The sequence below is a fragment of the Porites lutea genome, chromosome 14 (assembly GCF_958299795.1).
Source record: "Porites lutea chromosome 14, jaPorLute2.1, whole genome shotgun sequence".
Classification (NCBI taxonomy): domain Eukaryota; kingdom Metazoa; phylum Cnidaria; class Anthozoa; order Scleractinia; family Poritidae; genus Porites; species Porites lutea.
The window spans coordinates 332,501-349,370 of NC_133214.1; the positions used below are offsets into that span (position 1 = coordinate 332,501).

At 36.0% G+C, this 16,870-nt stretch overlaps 3 protein-coding genes across 4 annotated transcripts in view; 1 reads left to right on the top strand and 2 right to left on the bottom strand.

Annotated features, from left to right (window-relative positions):
- LOC140925289 (alpha-catulin-like) overlaps positions 1-11,021 on the top strand; it is an 18,982-nt gene extending 7,961 nt beyond the window's left edge. The window contains exons 9-18 of one of the 2 annotated variants that reach the window (XM_073375286.1): positions 111-203; positions 1,038-1,188; positions 5,876-5,952; positions 6,196-6,276; positions 6,450-6,598; positions 7,097-7,145; positions 7,708-7,764; positions 8,232-8,354; positions 8,584-8,667; positions 9,172-11,021. In XM_073375286.1, the coding sequence (XP_073231387.1) occupies positions 111-203; positions 1,038-1,188; positions 5,876-5,952; positions 6,196-6,276; positions 6,450-6,598; positions 7,097-7,145; positions 7,708-7,764; positions 8,232-8,354; positions 8,584-8,667; positions 9,172-9,357 (1,050 nt within the window). In that variant the 3' untranslated portion in view covers positions 9,358-11,021. The remainder of the gene's footprint in view (positions 1-110; positions 204-1,037; positions 1,189-5,875; positions 5,953-6,195; positions 6,277-6,449; positions 6,599-7,096; positions 7,146-7,707; positions 7,765-8,231; positions 8,355-8,583; positions 8,668-9,171) is intronic. The other variant, XM_073375287.1, reaches the window with a different exon arrangement.
- On the bottom strand, positions 10,842-14,935 carry LOC140925291 (guanidinobutyrase-like). Its single transcript, XM_073375288.1, has 6 exons — positions 14,685-14,935; positions 14,016-14,262; positions 12,853-13,053; positions 12,281-12,425; positions 11,798-11,892; positions 10,842-11,394 (listed from the first exon to the last, which is right to left on the bottom strand). The coding sequence occupies exons 1-6, from the start codon at positions 14,807-14,809 to the stop codon at positions 11,293-11,295; spliced, it is 915 nt and encodes a 304-aa protein (XP_073231389.1). The 5' UTR covers positions 14,810-14,935; the 3' UTR covers positions 10,842-11,292.
- A 539-nt stretch (positions 14,936-15,474) lies between these two features.
- LOC140924976 (uncharacterized) lies at positions 15,475-16,686 on the bottom strand. The gene is made up of 2 exons (XM_073374943.1): positions 16,338-16,686; positions 15,475-15,982 (listed from the first exon to the last, which is right to left on the bottom strand). The coding sequence occupies exons 1-2, from the start codon at positions 16,642-16,644 to the stop codon at positions 15,678-15,680; spliced, it is 612 nt and encodes a 203-aa protein (XP_073231044.1). The 5' UTR covers positions 16,645-16,686; the 3' UTR covers positions 15,475-15,677.
- Between the last annotated feature and the right edge of the window lie 184 nt (positions 16,687-16,870).

The window sequence follows — 16,870 nt, forward strand, 5'->3', positions numbered from 1 at the left end:
GATAACATCCAGACTTAAAGTTAGAACCACTTATGATAATGTACAATTCACAGGAAAGTACTGTTGAGATTGGGAGTAAGATATATTATTTTTTTGTTTTTATTTATCAGGTTTCTAAAGTAACAAGAAACATGGCAACCAATAAGCCAATTGCAATCACTGCAAAAAAAGTTGAAGAGAATATTGATACACTCTGTCCACAGGTTGGTGATTATTTGAGTCAGTAGATCACACTATTCATACATTTGCATGTATTAAGTACATTAGCAAGGAAGTGGTGATGATTAGGAAATTAAGAAAATGGCAAAAACTGATGATGATGATGACAATGGTTATTAGGGTTACCAATATCTGTTGCAGCTAGCTTTAGAGATATCATGGCAAAATAAGTGGAAGTATGACTTCAGATAGATATCCATTGACAGCCTGTGACCACCTTGTTAACCCTGAATGAGAGTGATGAAAAGGAGAATGATGGTAATGACCATGTTGTTGATGATGAGGGTGATTGTGATGGTGTCAATGATGATGGTGATGACAATGATGATGATGATGATGATGATGATGATGATGATGATGATGATGATGATGATGATGATGATGATGATGATGATGATGATGTTGATGATGATGATGATGATGGTGATGACAATGATGATGATGATGATGATGATGATGATGATGATGATGATAATGATGGTGATGATGATGATGATAATGATGGTGATGACAATGATGATGATGATGATGATGATGATGATGATGATGGTGATGACAATGATGATGATGATGATGATGATGATGATGATGATGATGGTGATGACAATGATGATGATGATGATGATGATGATGATGATGATGATGATGATGATAATGATGGTGATGATGATGATGGTGATGACAATGATGATGATGATGATGATGATGTACTGTTGAGGATGGTGCTGATCATATGTTTGTGGTAGTGTGATAGTGATGGTATAAGAAAACTTGTATAAACATTATAATTCAATAATATATCTTATTTCTCCTTGAAGGTTATTCATGCTGCTAGAACACTTGCAGCCCACCCTGTCAGTAAAATAGCACAAGAAAACATGGAGGTTTTTGTCAATGTTTGGGAAGCACAGGTGGAAGAGCTGGGAAAAGTGCTTCGACTCATTACAGCTGGAGGAGATCCCAGTAAAAGTAAGTGTCAAGCAGACATACATTCTTTTAACCCCTTTATTTTGTTTGTTATTCTTTTTACATTTTGAAAATCTAATATTCAAACCAATCATTTTTTATTAGATCTACATGTGTAATAATCCAAATGTACAGCTCATGAGAAAAACACATAGAAAAGTTTAAATGTTTCTGTTTAGAGGTGAAAGAATTAACATTCTACTTATTTAAGAATGGGCTCTGCCGAGGGTGATCACCATAATTATTTGAAGTAGTATGGAAAAAGGGAAAAGAAGTTGAGGATTTGAATGTTATTATTTTTGACAGCAAAATATTGTATTAGACAAAAGAAGCCGAGGCTCACATAAATTGTTACTACTCAAGTAAAACCCCCCTACCCTGGGTTCATAACTACACTGCGAATTAAGTCTTTTTCCTTTGGGTGGTTTGGCCTCAATAATTTCTGGGACAAAGTATTGTACATATATAGATGATGATGATGGTGATGATGATACCTTTTTTTAAGTGTCAAACTGTAATAGATGTAATATAAAGACAGTATACCAACCTAAAAACATGATTAAATGGAATGAATGAATCTAAAATCAAGCAAAAAAAGTGATACATTTAAGACTAAAATTTGATTTTAACGTGCATTTAACATTCAAATTTTTCAGAAGTAGTTTATTATTTACATATTAAAAAATTAACATTGTAAACGTTACTAATAATTTGTTCTTTGGACTATTAGGATGGTCTTTTCGAATGGAAACCTCTGTTTAAAGCCTGGACTCTTTAATTAATGAACACCATAAATTACATATTGATTATTAAATTACTAGAGGTTACAATACTATGTCATAATGTATTATAAAAACAATAAATAAATTTACATAAGCACATTGGTTTTTGTAATTTCAAACAGTAAATCTGCTGGTTGGAAACAAACTTGAGGTCTAAATGCACTTAAATAACAGTGCACAATTTGCACTTTAATAACAGTGGCAAAATGTTCAAACAGTAAATCTACTGATGGAGTAAAAATGAGTTCTGTGTGATTTTAACCTTAGAATAATAGTTATAAACAATAACAGTAACTTCAAACAGTAAGTCTATGAAATGATAACAATATAGGAATTTGTGGTTGCTGCTAAAATTCTTTCATTGTGTGCTGCTGTCATTGGGGTCAGCAGCATTATTAATATGTACGTCATGAGTATAAAAAGAGAAATCTTTTAAAAGATCACAATAGTATTTGTAGAGTAACATTTAGCATTTATTTTGTAGAAAAAAAGTTTCAATGACAAATTAATGAAGTTAAATGCCATAAAATACGCTACCTAGGTTGTCCTTCAATTTCTACTGTTTACTTTATATCACTGTAAATAATAGCAGTACTTTTCTGCTAATTACATTGTTTGAGCTTTCTAAGAAATATTTCTGTCATTTTCTATATGCAAGTGATTCTTTTGAAGTACATACTTTCATACATGACAGAATTTTTATAGTAACTGCTAGGTATTTTTTGTGCAAATTCTTAAATAAAATGTCATTAAAAGTTAACTAAAAATACCTGTGTATTATAGTAGCATCTCTATTTCTTGAACGTTTGTTTGTGAAACTGGTTAATGTTTTCTGTAAACTAAAAAACGACAAACAAACAGAAAAAATTGTTCATAAAAGCCTTTAAAGCTACTGAAAGCTAGGTTCTGAATTGCTATCTGATGAGTGGGCATGACATACTTTCCACTGGTGTTCTAAATAAATTAATAAATGTTAGTATCATTTACAATGTACAATTCTTAACTAGTATTTAAGCATTTGCTAGTTTACTCTATCAATAGTTGTTAAAAAAGAGAATAAAAATTTATGTGTTTCTGTACACTTTTTGAAGTTGTGATCTCCAGATATTATCAGATCTATAATAATGATAATGGTTTTAATGATGTTAACCACAGCAATTAAATTATTGATAGTATTTGAAAGGGGAACTTTGAAGAGTATCCAGTGAAACAGAGGATCTGAAAAAGTTTATCGCAGTGTCCTGCAGACAGTCAGTGCAATGCCATAATAAACAATACCCTTACTACAACACAAAAGCTAACTGACAATGCCAAAAAACTACAAGACCTCACCAAAAATGGTTTCTGTGACACCAAAAAACACCTATGCCTAAAGTACCAGAAAGTCTACATTTCTTCTTCATGGATCAACACCTGCAAGAGAGAATTTAGTGTCACTGTAAATCCTTCAGTGGGTGCCCTCCTCTAGGCACACATTATTTTGGCTCATTAGATGATGTGAAAGATCAATAAAGAGCGAGAATAAGTCAATATTTTTCCAAAAGTTTTAAACGAAAAAGTTTTTGCCTCATGGTTATATGGCCATGTAGGTGCTGCATGCGCCGTAGAGGAAGGGCGCTTACTAGAGGTGGGTGCTTCCACAAGGAGTTATGGTGAGTCTTGTTTACCTTTATTTTTCGTATGCAGTGCAATTTTAAGCCAAAGTATTTTACACTGTCAAAAGAGGCACGCAAGGGAAAGATTTCCTCCTTGCTTTGTTAATTGCTTTTCCTGCAACGTTTGTGTTCAGGTGTTTGAAATCTTTACCTTTCCCAAGCAAGTATGTCCTTAGTGCCTTTTAAGGGTAGAACTGTCCTAAAAAAATTATACAAATAAATTATTATTGTTAAAAATATCATTCATTTTCCATGTAAAGTTTGATTCCTACTGAGTACTGTAATGTTTTCTAATCTCTAAGTTTTTTGTCTCACATCACCTTAACAATAGAGTTAACATTTGTCTTCTTAAATGAGTGTATAACCTTGACATGAAGTAGTTTAGCATAATCTTTTAATACTACTGACTTAGCAAAACCTAACAATCTAACAGCACACTGATTTAAAGAAATGAAACAATCTTTAAGTGACAAAGAAGGAAAATAACCCCTTAATTACTTACTGGTAGATTTAATAAAGGCTTATGGCCTCATATACAGTGCTCTAGACTGCAAATCTGAGTGCAAACCTTCTGCAGTTCATTAGTTGTATGTTCTGGTCATGCTAAGAATCATGATTTTGTAGAATAAGAAGTTTGCATGGTTGTCCTACCCCACTAAGACTACTAGGGTAATTGTGAAATGAAATAATGCCTTTGTCACAGGAAAGGAGCAATATTCTAATTGGCAGTTGCTCTACAATAATGTATCTCACAAGAAAATAGGAAAACCCTTTCGTTCATGGGAGGGCAGAAAACTAAAACATTACACATTTCCATCAACTATCAGAGTATAAGGTTTTCATCAGTAGTAGAAATTTGGTTGGAGTAAAAATTCCTAATTCAAAGCAATTGTATCCTTGATCTAGAAACACATTTTAGTGACAGTTAATCTTGTATTATTTTTAATTTTCAGGGAGCCCTAGTTCACGACATAAGAGAAGTGCCTTTAATGCAGTGTATGCCACTCTTTGACAGATGGAGTCGTGTTTGGCTTCTCAATAATATATGTTATCCTCTAGGCTTCAACTCTTGTAATTCTGTATTCACTAGAAATCAGTGTATTATGAAAAGGAAATACTGTACTGATCATAATGTAGTCTTTTCATATTTTTAATTTTTTTTTCTTTATTTGCCACTGAACCATGGATGGTGAATCTATGAATTTACACAAGCCACCGATGACTCTTGGGCCAGGCTTATTATTAGGGCCTTGTATAAAGCTAAGTTAACGAGTCATATCAGAAATTCTGAGATCATGTTTGTTTCTGGAAATTTGATGTGAAAGGCATTAATTTAACTGGTTGAAAGCAAAATATTGTACACTTCACGTGATCTAAAGACAGACAGCACAGAGGAGAGGATTGTTGTAGACATCAGCAAAATTGATCATAATTCACAAGACAACCTATGTGAGCCTTTTACTTTTTTGCTGAAAGTTTTAACATCTGTTATTATATGTAGTATATTATTACCGTTGCAGCTGAAAATGAATTTTATTGTGGGTCTAGTTTTAAATTTGAGGGTTTTATTAGGATGGGACATAAATATTTTTTCTATTGGTATAGCACTGCAACTGGTCACAGTTGGCATAGCAAATTGGCTTTTGAAACCATTTCAATGGCTGTTTTGTCAATCATATTAAATGTAAGTTTGCATAATAATATTAATATTATTTTAATCACATGATTAAAGATTAAAGAATGCTTGCCTAATTATTGCTAAATAATAAGAAATTTACATTAGTATGCTGAGCAAAATGATTTAAAGTTTTATAGTTGGTTAAGCTACAACTCTTAATTTTAATAAAGAACAGTTTTGTACACAAGTATTCTTGGTCTCTTTCTACCTTAAGGGTTATGATATATGTCTTTGCCAATTTCCAAATTTTGTGGGGATGGAACCCCATGGTGTTATTATGTTATGCTCACAATCTGCAATGTAATCCTTATGTAATCCTGGCTGTGTAACTCTCCTGTTGATAAATCATATATTATTTTGTCTTCAAGCTGCATATAAAGGTTGAAGAAACTACATCAACAGTGTAAAGTGCCCTTTTTTCTGTAAGATTGCTATGATCAAGTTCTGACCAGAAAAAGTAGACTTGCATCCCTTGGTCTTGGTCATGGCAGTTTTTAGCTTATGAAACAATAAATTGTGAGCTTTAAAAATACTACCGTGTCTGTAAAGAGTCTCATTACTTTCTTACTGGAAAGTTGTGTTCACCTCAGGCAGTGGAACAGAAGAAGAATCAGTGAAGAAGACAAGTGAATCCCGTGTGGAGCAAATCTTGGTGAGTTTAAATATTCAAAGAATAAAATAATTATATAATATGTATATTTTTCTGCTTTATTGCAAGTAATTATATAACCATGGCAATAGTAACCTTTCACATGTGAAGATAACTTGTTATTTTCACATTTGAAGTTGTCATGTGTTTGCACAAAAGCTCACCTGGTATTTCATTGGTGGTTATATAATAAATAATAATACTGATGCAGTTTACAATTATTTCATCCACTTGGTGATTTCACAGCAAAGATCCTCCAGCAGACGCAACAGTTGTGATTCTATGGAAGACAATGAGGAGCCTGAGAAAGCAGTGGTAGATTCTAAGGTATTTTTTGAATCATGTTACTTCAACTTGATAACTTCCTCTTGCAATGATAATGAAAACAATTGAACTGACAACTGACGGCATATTTACCAGTAATGTTAAACTTACAAAACCAATCATAATGTCCTAAGTTGTAACTGATAAAGAATTTGTTTGATTTTATCCAAACACAGGAACAAGAAAAGCTTGGAAAGCTCATAACGAATGTGAATCTGATGACATCACAGCTAGAGCTGCATTACCTTGAAGACACAGATAATGAGATTGTGTTTAGAGCCAGAGAAATGTCAGAGATGGTCAATGAAATGTATCTTTTTACAAGGTTGGTCCATAGTGACACTTACTGTATTACGCTGTTCAATAATATCAATTTTACAGTATTTTTTGTACAAATGTACGTCTTTGATACCAAATTGTTAACAACTTTTTCTCCCACAATGAACTGATGCATGCACTATATGCTACTTAGTTTTCACACAGATGTCTTAAACAAATGTAATATTATAAGGCAAGATTTAGAATGTAGTAAGAAAACTGAATGCGAAAAATGAGAAGAAAATGCTGATGTTTTTTAAAGAACTTTTTTAAAGAAAATTTGAAAACTTAAGAATGCTAACCCGGCACCATTTTCAAGTGAAACTGAATAAAATTATGCTTAAAACTGTTATACGCTGGCAAGAAACAGTACAGTAAAAACTATGCTGTAGTCCTTTGAAAGTAGGTAAAAGAATAGGAATATGAACATACAGAACTAATCTGGACCAGTAGAAAAACACATTAAATTAATTTTTGGCTTATTCTCTACTTTAAAATTCAATAGGGGAGAGGGTCTACTTCAAAGCACAGAGGAATTGTTTGAAGCCTCTCAGGTAACTAACAATGAAAGCAAAACTGTTGGTACTTTGTTTCTACGGTGGAACCCTGCCTTACAACCACCCTGTTTATATGACCACTTTGTTATTATGACTTTATTCTTTCGACCCAAACATAAAAATCACTGAGTCATTTTATTACTTTGAAGACCCTGTCAACACAGCCAATTCATTATTACAACCAAGATTTTATGGCCTAACGGTGGTCACATTAACAGGGTTCCATCGTACTAATTTCTGAAAATACATTAACTTTAAGGCCTTAAAAATAGCAAGGAGGCTTCCTTAAATTTGTTTGCCCAAAATAAATTATATTATGTTATGTAAAGCCTTTCTACACATCGTATGTATACTAAGTTCCTTGTATTTGAAGTCTTTTTGAAAACCCTGTACCCACAGTCAAGAATACAAGCTATACTCTATCTATGCTAAACCAACAGGCCACTAAAATAAAATTTGTTTTAGTAGCCTGTTGTTTTAGCCTTCATTTAATAAAATGTACTTGGTAAGTTTTTTTACTCTGATTTTTATCGTTTTTATTATTTTCCTTGTGTTGCAGAATTTTGCAGATGCAGGTCGGGCACTTTATAGAGTAGCAAGAAAATATGCCTCAAAGGTAAAAGTTCAGTGACTTCTCCTTCCAAGACTGACCTAAGGAAAACGTATATCATTCATTATATCCATCAGTATCAACAGTATTAATATTGGTAATAGGACTGAGTGGAGTCCAATTCGGTCTGTAATCATACGAGTGATTAACAAAATGAGAGTACAACCCTACAGAATGATTAGTGAAAAATAAAGCAGTTAATGCACCAATCAAGTTTGAGGAAACTGTAATGGTTATGATTAATAGCACCATGTTACTCCTATTTTCACTGAGTCATCCTACACTGTCTCTTTCATTTAGAAAACTAATGGATGTTCCTTCTCCATTAATTATTAGTCACTCAGCAAACTCTGAAAGTGGGAGAGTTACAAATTGTGAATTATAAGTTTGCCCATTATAAATTTTGTTATTTTTAAATTGAGCCATTTTTGCTATTTACCTACTACCTTAATTTGGTTTCACTCTGTTGATAGGCAGAAGAAAATCCCATGAAAAAAGAACTTTTAAGATGTCTGGATAAAATCCCTGCTTACTGTCAGCAACTCATGTTTACCAGTAGATCATTGGCAGTTGGACAGTCTGCTTGTTGTCGCAAGGTTAGTGCACCATGTCTTTGGTTTATTTTTTATTGTAACCTCATGTTGTTCCACACCTTTCACTAATACTCAAAGCTCATTCTTCCAGATATTCTTTCCTTCCTTTTCCTAGATTTCACCCACAGAATTATAGCCAGCCTTGACTTTATGAAATGAGGCATTTAGCTAGGGCCAATTAACAAGATAACTTTTGTGGCCATGAGTGAACACATTGATTTGTCTTTTTTAGGTGTGGGGAGTGATGCATTTGACAAAGAATATCATAAAAATTGTCGCAAGAGTTGTTAACAGCTGTTATCTGTTAGCAGAAAGGGTAAGAAGATTCACTATACCCACCAAATGTAGGATCACTGGAAATCCAAGGTTGGGAGGAGATCTAGATGGTGCCTTAAAGGCCATGAACTTTTAACGGAAAGTATAAAGCTAAACTGGATTTTCTAAGGGAGCAGGGAGGGGTGGTTGGTGGGTGCTGCAAATGGCAAACTCTTCTGTTGGAAGGGGCAGTATGATTACTTTCTATATAGGAAGATTATATTGAATTTTTTCACCACTGCGAAAACTTTTTTAACCATTAACCCCTGAAATTGTGTCCCAAAAAAATTGCATAATACTTGAAGTTTCACATTAACTGCATTTTTCTTTCTGTCAAAAATCTTGTGGTGCCTTCTGCTAAACTGAAATTTTATTTCACCTCAGTCTCTTAATTTTTTTTCAATTTGTACTTGGACACTGTGATGTTTAATTGTCAGCCTGTTTTCCGTGGCTATGAAATATTATAACAAGTGAGAGTGAAACACAAGTTTGCTTTCCTCTTTAGAATTCTCCTCTCAAGTTACCACCAGATCAAAGATTATGGAAAATCGATGAGAGTATTTTCTCAGAGGAATCATCAATAGCCACATTGTCAAGACGGTCCTCTCTACAGAGTCTTGAGTGTAGTGAATATGAGCCTCGAACTACAGTTGAGCATTCTGGAGGAACAGTATACAAGACAGAGTTGTAATATTTTTAGTGCCTGCTTCAGACAGCCTACAAACTAAGTGCCTTGTATCTGGTCTTAACGTTACCAAGGGGCTACCCTGGATTTCAAGTGACAGAGATGATTGAAGGATTTTGGGGCTTTGAAATCTTCGATTTTGGGATTTTTTTGGGTAGGAAATTTTGGCAAGAATTTTTTTGGGTAGCTTGATTTAAGTAGGGATTTTTTAGGGCATGCAAAACAATATGAAGATTCATGATAGTTCCCGTATGTCCTGGCCGCATAGTTCCTTTGGAAAATTTTTTGACTGGGATTTTTTGGGGTATTGTTTGAAGCCGTAGGGAGTTTTTTGGGTTTTGAATTTCGCACCCATTCGATCATCCCTGTCACTTGAAATCCAGAGTACCACCCTAGGAAAACACTAGGGGTAGCACGCAATATGTAAAACAATTGGACCAGCATTCTTCTCTGCAAATCCAGGACATTTTCATATACAAACAGGGAGATATTTTTCAATTAATGGACCGGGCTTTATAAGCATAACTGTAGCTTTGTTGTCTTTGCATAAATCATTAGGCTTGCTCATGAAAACCAGGTATTCTAAAGTTTAGATTACACAATATGCAGTTGTGTTGAAGACTACTATTCAAGGTGTAAGGGCGCTTTCCAATTGTCAGAACTGACCAGCCAGACCATTCCTGTCTTCATCTCTAGGGCAAAAGCAGTTGCAACAATATTTGGGTTTAGGATTTGGCCCTTTGTGATAATATAGAATGGTAATATATCTGAAATACTGCGACACACAGGTTTACAAATTTATCACACAAGAATCAATCCTAGCAGTATTTTTCATTTTTTAGGTTTTTACTTTTTACAGAAGTAGTTATTACTAAGCTAGGTATACTATGTACAGGAATGAATTTTATCAGGTTTTGAGAGTTTTATATTATTTATTGTATGGGAAAAATGTACGATTTCAGAAAAATACGTTCCCAGATCATACATAGTTCCTTACGGAGCAGGCTTCCTTTTTTTTTTTATCAGAAGGAAGGATTACAGTCAAGCCAGTTCAAACATATACGTAGTATTCTATTAAAGAACTGATTATGTAAAAATTGATCCATTTTTAATAGGGTGAGTGTCACAAACAAGTAATGCATTCAATTTTCAAGTAATGAATTCTGTGATAGAATTTATGGGGATATGCTTGATCTGTCTTAACTGTAACACTATTCTGAACCTGTTCCGTGGGAGATTTATGTATATTTTTCTGAATCATCCTCTGAATAGCAAAAGAAGCAGAAAATGAGAAAAAATGTTTTCTTTTTATTTCAATTTTTTTTTCTGAGAATTCATACATCTAAGACTCCACAATATTACATCACTGGCATGTGTGGTTTCAAGGGACTATGAACTCAAATAGTCAGATTTCCATTTACTTGACCATGGGACAGGGAGAAGTTTTTTTCTCCAATAGACATTAAAGCCTTTTTAAATGACCTGCTCAAAAGTAGGTTGGTTTACCCTTCATCATTTTGGTAGCCATCAAAACAGCTTACCTCTTCATAATTAATACAGCTAGAAGTGTGTAAAAGGAGACAAAAGATTTTTTTTTGTTAGTTATGTGCAATGTAACTTCTTAAGGTCCCCAACAGAGTAACAATAAATTTATTGTATGTTGTAACATTGTGAAGTGTTGTTATCTCAAAGTATGATAATTAAAGACCTAATGTCGAATTGCATGTCATAAAAATAGAAATAGAAAAAAGAAAATATCACAAGCCATCAACAGACTCAAGAAAGGTCACAATGAGTCTAGTGTTGTCTGGTTTTGATGGCTTTCTCTAACTCTCTCTTGGGTGAAAACATCTACATTACAAGTTGGTGTCCTCGTGATTACCAATATTTTTATAGCAGATGAGATTATTATGCTATTGCATGAGTGCCACTAGAGCTTGTTTAAGGCTTGTACTTCACCCCAGGTAAAACACACAGCATTTCAAACAACAGGTTTGCAGCGGTCAGAGCTGTAGTTCCTGTGGTATCATATGGAGGTGAGACCTGGAATCAATCATTTGAAAGAACAGTCAATTCAATACCTCATAATAAACACTAGTCTTTAATGGACAACACAATGGACACGTCCCTACAAGAGAAACCTTGTTGAGTTAGTTTGTGGTATTCTTAGTCATATTTTGTGACCCTATATGATGGACATCTCTCTCAGATGGAAGCAAAAGTGCTTGTCCCATCAAAAGTGTCTCTTCGAGAGAAGAATAGGAAACAGACTCTGAGGAGGAAATTTGTCAAATACGAAAAGAACTTAAGCTATACACTGAAAATTGTGTACAATTAAACTGGATAGTAGACATGCTTCACTACTTCGGACTTATAGCTTATTATTTTTGTATATTGATTATATTTTATTATAGCTTATTATTTTTGTATATTGATTATATTTTACCTCAACCATATCTCCACCCACAACGTTCATTCCACGACAACCTCTTAATATTTCAATTCCTTGTATAGAGGTTAGGCCTCCTATCTCTGGGGTACCTGGTAAGAGCCGAAAAAGGAAAAGACAGTCCTGAACAGAATCTTTGCAGAAATTAATATCACATGTACAGTCTTCTAGTTACATCATTAACTCCATGATGGATGGCACTCAAAGAAAGTCCAGCAGAGCTGGTACTTTATTTAGGTCTCCAAGTGTCCAGAATCAAAGTTTCAAAGAGCCCATAATTTAATTGGTACAAAACTCGAAAGAAATAGTGTCAATCCCTAAAAATGAACTGCTGAACAGGGTTGTTTTGCATGGTCACACCACACTGACGGGTTTCATTTATATAATTACAGCCTCAAGACTTGAACACATGATTGGCTGGGGTTTGAAAGAGTTAACAGAGTGTGTTGTATTCATTTTGGAAAGAAAAAACTCCATCACCTGTTCCTGGAGCAAAAGCTGGGTCCAAGCCATCAATATCAAATGATATATACACTGGTCCACTGCCCATCTGCTCTCGCACTTCTGCCATAAGTGGCACCAGGGACTTGTGCCAGCATTCATGCGCCAGAACTAACCTGAAACCCTAGACAAGATAAAGATAATTAGTGAATGGTATGAAAATCATGAGTCCCTGAAACATTTGATCTTTTGCTCTTGAAATCTCTGAAGCATTTATGATGACACTCATTTTACCATATTTCTTCCACCTCTGACTCTTGAACTCTTTGCTAAAGGGGCTTGGATCTGAAATACTGTCATAATAATATTATCAACCACTTCTTCACAGGTAGTAATTCATGCGCAAGTTCTAATATTGTTAATAATAATCCTGATGCAACAAATGCAATAAAATAAGCAGCAAGAGTTTGATAATCAGGATGATATGTCTGCTACAGCTGCATTAATATTATGCAAACCAAACAATCTTTAACATTATAATAAAGATTTCATTTATCATTCACCAGTGATTACATTAATTTGTTGGAAATATCAGTTTATGTATAGAGTACCTGGTCTTCTGCCCATTGATAGTCTTTTCCAGTATAACCTGATCCACGCAAACCAATCTGTACAACACGTTTACAGTCCAGCAGACCTTCCTCTACTGCTCGGCGAAATGGTGTTCCATGTGTCACTTTCTCACCAAACATTGAATCACTAGTGTCTGAATGAGCATCTACATGGACAAGACCAACTGGACCATGCTTTTCCTTGTTAAAGAGATGAAAACAATTTTGTTTCTGCCAAACAGTATTTCTTAGCCTCAAGTTAGCTTCTTATGTAAAGAGTAAACTTTGCATAGGCCATAGGATCTCAAGATTTTTTGGCTATCCCCCAAGTACCTTGTCAACAAAGTTCTGGGTGTTGAAGGAAGTGTACATATGAACTAAACAAAAAGAAGCATTAGTTGATGGCAGGTGCAAGTGACCCAGATATTATCATGACTATTGACTGCCTTTTCATGCCCTGTTGGGTGGGTTCCCTGTGCAATTGGGCTAGGGCTCACATTCAGCAAATACTGGACTGTCACTATTCACAGTGCCAGATCCAGACCTTGAGATAAGGGGCGGGGGGCGGTCATCCAGACCCTTAGATAAGGGGGGACCGGGTCTCCTCCCCAAATTTTTTCTGGCCCTTCGGGCCTCAGTTTAGTCTAAAAATAAGGCCGCTCCCCTGGATCCGCCACTGATTCAAAAAATTTTCTGTAACCACGGCACTGAATTCAGTGACACAGATTACATTCAACTCTCTTAATGGACTCCGTCCCTAGGGGCTGGTCATTTGTAACCTGTGAGGGTGGGCTGGCCAGTTTGAGAAAGTTTGCTTCACCATTTTTAGCTGTCACATTCAATTTCAATTCATGCTCCTTACTGCTTTGTACTTCTGTCACAAAATTTATTAAAATTACACCCCCGGGTAGTACTCCCTTGTTTGAAAATGACCCCCCAATACCAATCAATATTTTGAAAATGACCCCCTAGCAAAATGGCTGCCCGCGCTCCCCCATTCATCCATAGGTGAAATGACCTGCCCTCTAAACTGGATATCTAGTAAAAGAAAGTGACCAAAGACCTCCTCTGCTGTCTAAGAGGGACATTTGGTGATGGTCCCAGAGACGTATGATGACTTTGTCAAGAGAAATTAGACAATGGATATCAAAGAGGACTTTAACCTTAATTCCCTGCAGTATTGGATAAGTGATGGTGTGATCACCTCCCAGGATCAAAGGCTTGCAGCCAAGGTTGGCAATAGCAGCAATATGTTTGCATATAATATCAACTGTTGCAGCTAGGCTATATGTGTTGATGGGGATATCACCAATGTCAGCAATCATCAGACTCTCAAATGGGGCAGCTCCAGTGACATTGTTGTATGGACGAAGCATACAAGACTCTGCTCTTATTTGTCTTGGGCCAAGGCTGCAAAACAAGACATTAACCAGTGATATGTTCCTACCAACACCTTGTTTATTTCAAAGTAGAAGCTTTTCAAGGAGAAGTCTATTCTGAAACAGCTTTGAAGCAGCCTCATCCCCATGGCCAGGGTCTTTGACACGTGGGGGGGGGGAGGGTAATTACTCCCTTATAACACCTAATGGGGATGTGCCGCTGGATGAGGTCGAATTTTTACGACTGGATTGACTATTATAGGGATGCATTTTCAACAGAGTTACCAGAATGGTGTCGCACATTTTCTGATTTTGGGGTAACACAGTTCTTCATTTTTACGAGGGTCTCGAGCGAGGTCTCTTAGGGAAAACATGGCCATCCGTGACGCCCAAGTCACGCAAATGTACAAGATTCAACGCGCCAAAAAGGCAAACATTTCCAATACAACCTACCGAGTCCCAGATCGGTTTGAGGTTCCTGAATCCAGAGGAATTCCCACAAAACAGGCGTCTAGACCCTCTGCGCTGCTCGGTACTGGAAGGCGCATCATTGAGGCGATACCTCCAGAGCGAGGCATGTCGTTCGGGCTGATTGGAAAGTTGAAGTCATCTTTGTTTAACCGACTACAAATAGTTATCTTACGAGACTGCAACGAGGGTTTATTCCCATTAAGGTGGAAAGGTTTTGAACCTAACAAGCGAACAATGTGCCTCTTCATGGTTTTAGACAAAACAGCACGGAGGGTGGAGTGAGTAGGACTGGAACTAGTCATTCATTTGCAATGTAAGCGCACGCAACAGTCTACGCAACAACGCAACACCAAGAAATATCCCCGGTTTAGGGCCAGTGCATTTCACCGATTTACTTGTGAACAATGAAAGTCATTTTAAAAAGAGTTCTACGAAATGGTGAGACTATGAAAATCAGTTTCTTGCGCTAGGGGGGTGGGGTGAATGTCAAACAGCTTATCATTTTAATGAAATTTTTGCTCTTGGGAGGTGGGCTGGGGGGGGGGGGGGGGTTACCGTAGAACAAACATTAAAACGAAATAAACAGAAAACTACCATTTTATTTTTTTTTTGTCTCCATTTAAATGTTTGAGCACGATGGTTTTGCCAGCGACTAGATTTATTTAGGAATTAAAACGTTTTATTGTACCGTCGTGTCTGTGAACGAAACAGATTTATCTGTAGTACATAACATGCTTGAACGTCTTGTCATATAACAAAACCAGTAAGCAAGTACTAACTTAGCAGTGAAAAACAACAACTGATATCAAACACAAACACTCATGGAAAGTCCTGTTAGCTTCTTCATCGCCGATCAAGCTGGCTCAACGGACGAGATGAATAGAATAAGTCTTTCTAAATTTTACAAACCCAACATAACTTTACAGATGCCTTTATCTCTGTGCTACAGTACCACAACGATAGTGTTTCCTGTATTTACTGACGTCTTAAAAATGACGGCCTGTTTATTGTCTTATTCCTGAACTGATATCTCCTATTCTGAAACCAGTTTCTTATCTGAAGCTCAGTCATGTATAGGATCTTTGATAACAGAGCGCGTTCGTCACGTGTTAGATACATTTGACGGGAGAATACATCCTCTAAATAGTTGATTTGCCTCTGAGTAAAGCGAGATCGAATTCTTTTCTTTTTCCTTGCGTCTTTCTCTTCGTTTGTAATTGTCCCTCTTGTGCTTTTCTGTGTAGAATCTTCTGGTTTCTTACTACCGTGGACTTTGTTTTCTAAAGGTGGAAAAAAACATTCAACATTACAAGAATCGCTGTGAGATGATTTGTTTGACTGGGGATTTCTTGAGCACAACGGTCCACGCGCAACACTATTCACTGAGGTTAAATTTGGAAACGTGGACTTTTCCTTTCCCTCACTTCTCTCTCTTGAAAACACGTGCACACAGTTACAAAGGCACTAAAATTTACTTCGTGATGAATAAATGATTCAAGAATTATAATCTAGAAGAAAATTACGGGGTTTGATGATTGCTTTACGAACTTTCTAGTCGACAGTGTAGTTGGTAAAATGGTTTTGACCTGTTTTCTTAAATTCCTTTAAGACCTTTAAGCAAAAATGGTACTTAACCTGTTTGTAGCTCTTCAGGCAAACTGTGTTCCGGTTGTTTTCTTGTGTCATGGCCAGAGATCACATAGACGTTGTGTTTGCACAATGTGCATGCATGTCTGAAACCTTGTTCAAAGCAGCTGTGTGCTTCATTATATCTGTTTTCCTGATGGCAGCTGGACTGAGTGACCTGTTGCCATGATTCTTTCGTTAAAGGCTTCACGTACAAAACCCTCGAAACTGGTGTTTGACTGAGACGAGAAGGGTGGGGAAAGTTTGGACTTAAAATGTTGGCAATGGCGAATGGTAGCTCGTGAGCTTGAGCCATGATGAGAAATCTTTGATAATGATCAGTTGCTAGTTCAGCAAAAAGCCCCAACCTGTCACTCAAGGGACATGTTTGGACAAATCACGTCTCACGCGTGCCGGAAAATCGAAACTTGCCGAAATGGGGATTTACCCTCACTCGTCACACAACGCTTGTCAAATGCGTTACATGACACCTCTCAAATCAACCTATCGAACAATCGAAGGTACAAATGTACAGTTTTTCT

Excerpts from the sequence above, each read along its gene's own strand:
- LOC140924976 (XM_073374943.1), bottom strand. The coding sequence starts at position 16,644 with ATGGCTCAAGCTCACGAGCTACCATTCGCCATTGCCAACATTTTAAGT. Across the intron at positions 15,983-16,337 it reads GCCTGAAGAGCTACAAACAG|AAAACAAAGTCCACGGTAGT; the intron begins GTTAAGTACCAT and ends TTCCACCTTTAG.
- LOC140925291 (XM_073375288.1), bottom strand. The coding sequence starts at position 14,809 with ATGCCTCGCTCTGGAGGTATCGCCTCAATGATGCGCCTTCCAGTACCG. Across the intron at positions 14,263-14,684 it reads TCAAACCGATCTGGGACTCG|CCTTGGCCCAAGACAAATAA; the intron begins GTAGGTTGTATT and ends CTTGTTTTGCAG. Across the intron at positions 11,395-11,797 it reads TGGGTGGAGATATGGTTGAG|GTCTCACCTCCATATGATAC; the intron begins GTAAAATATAAT and ends GATTGATTCCAG.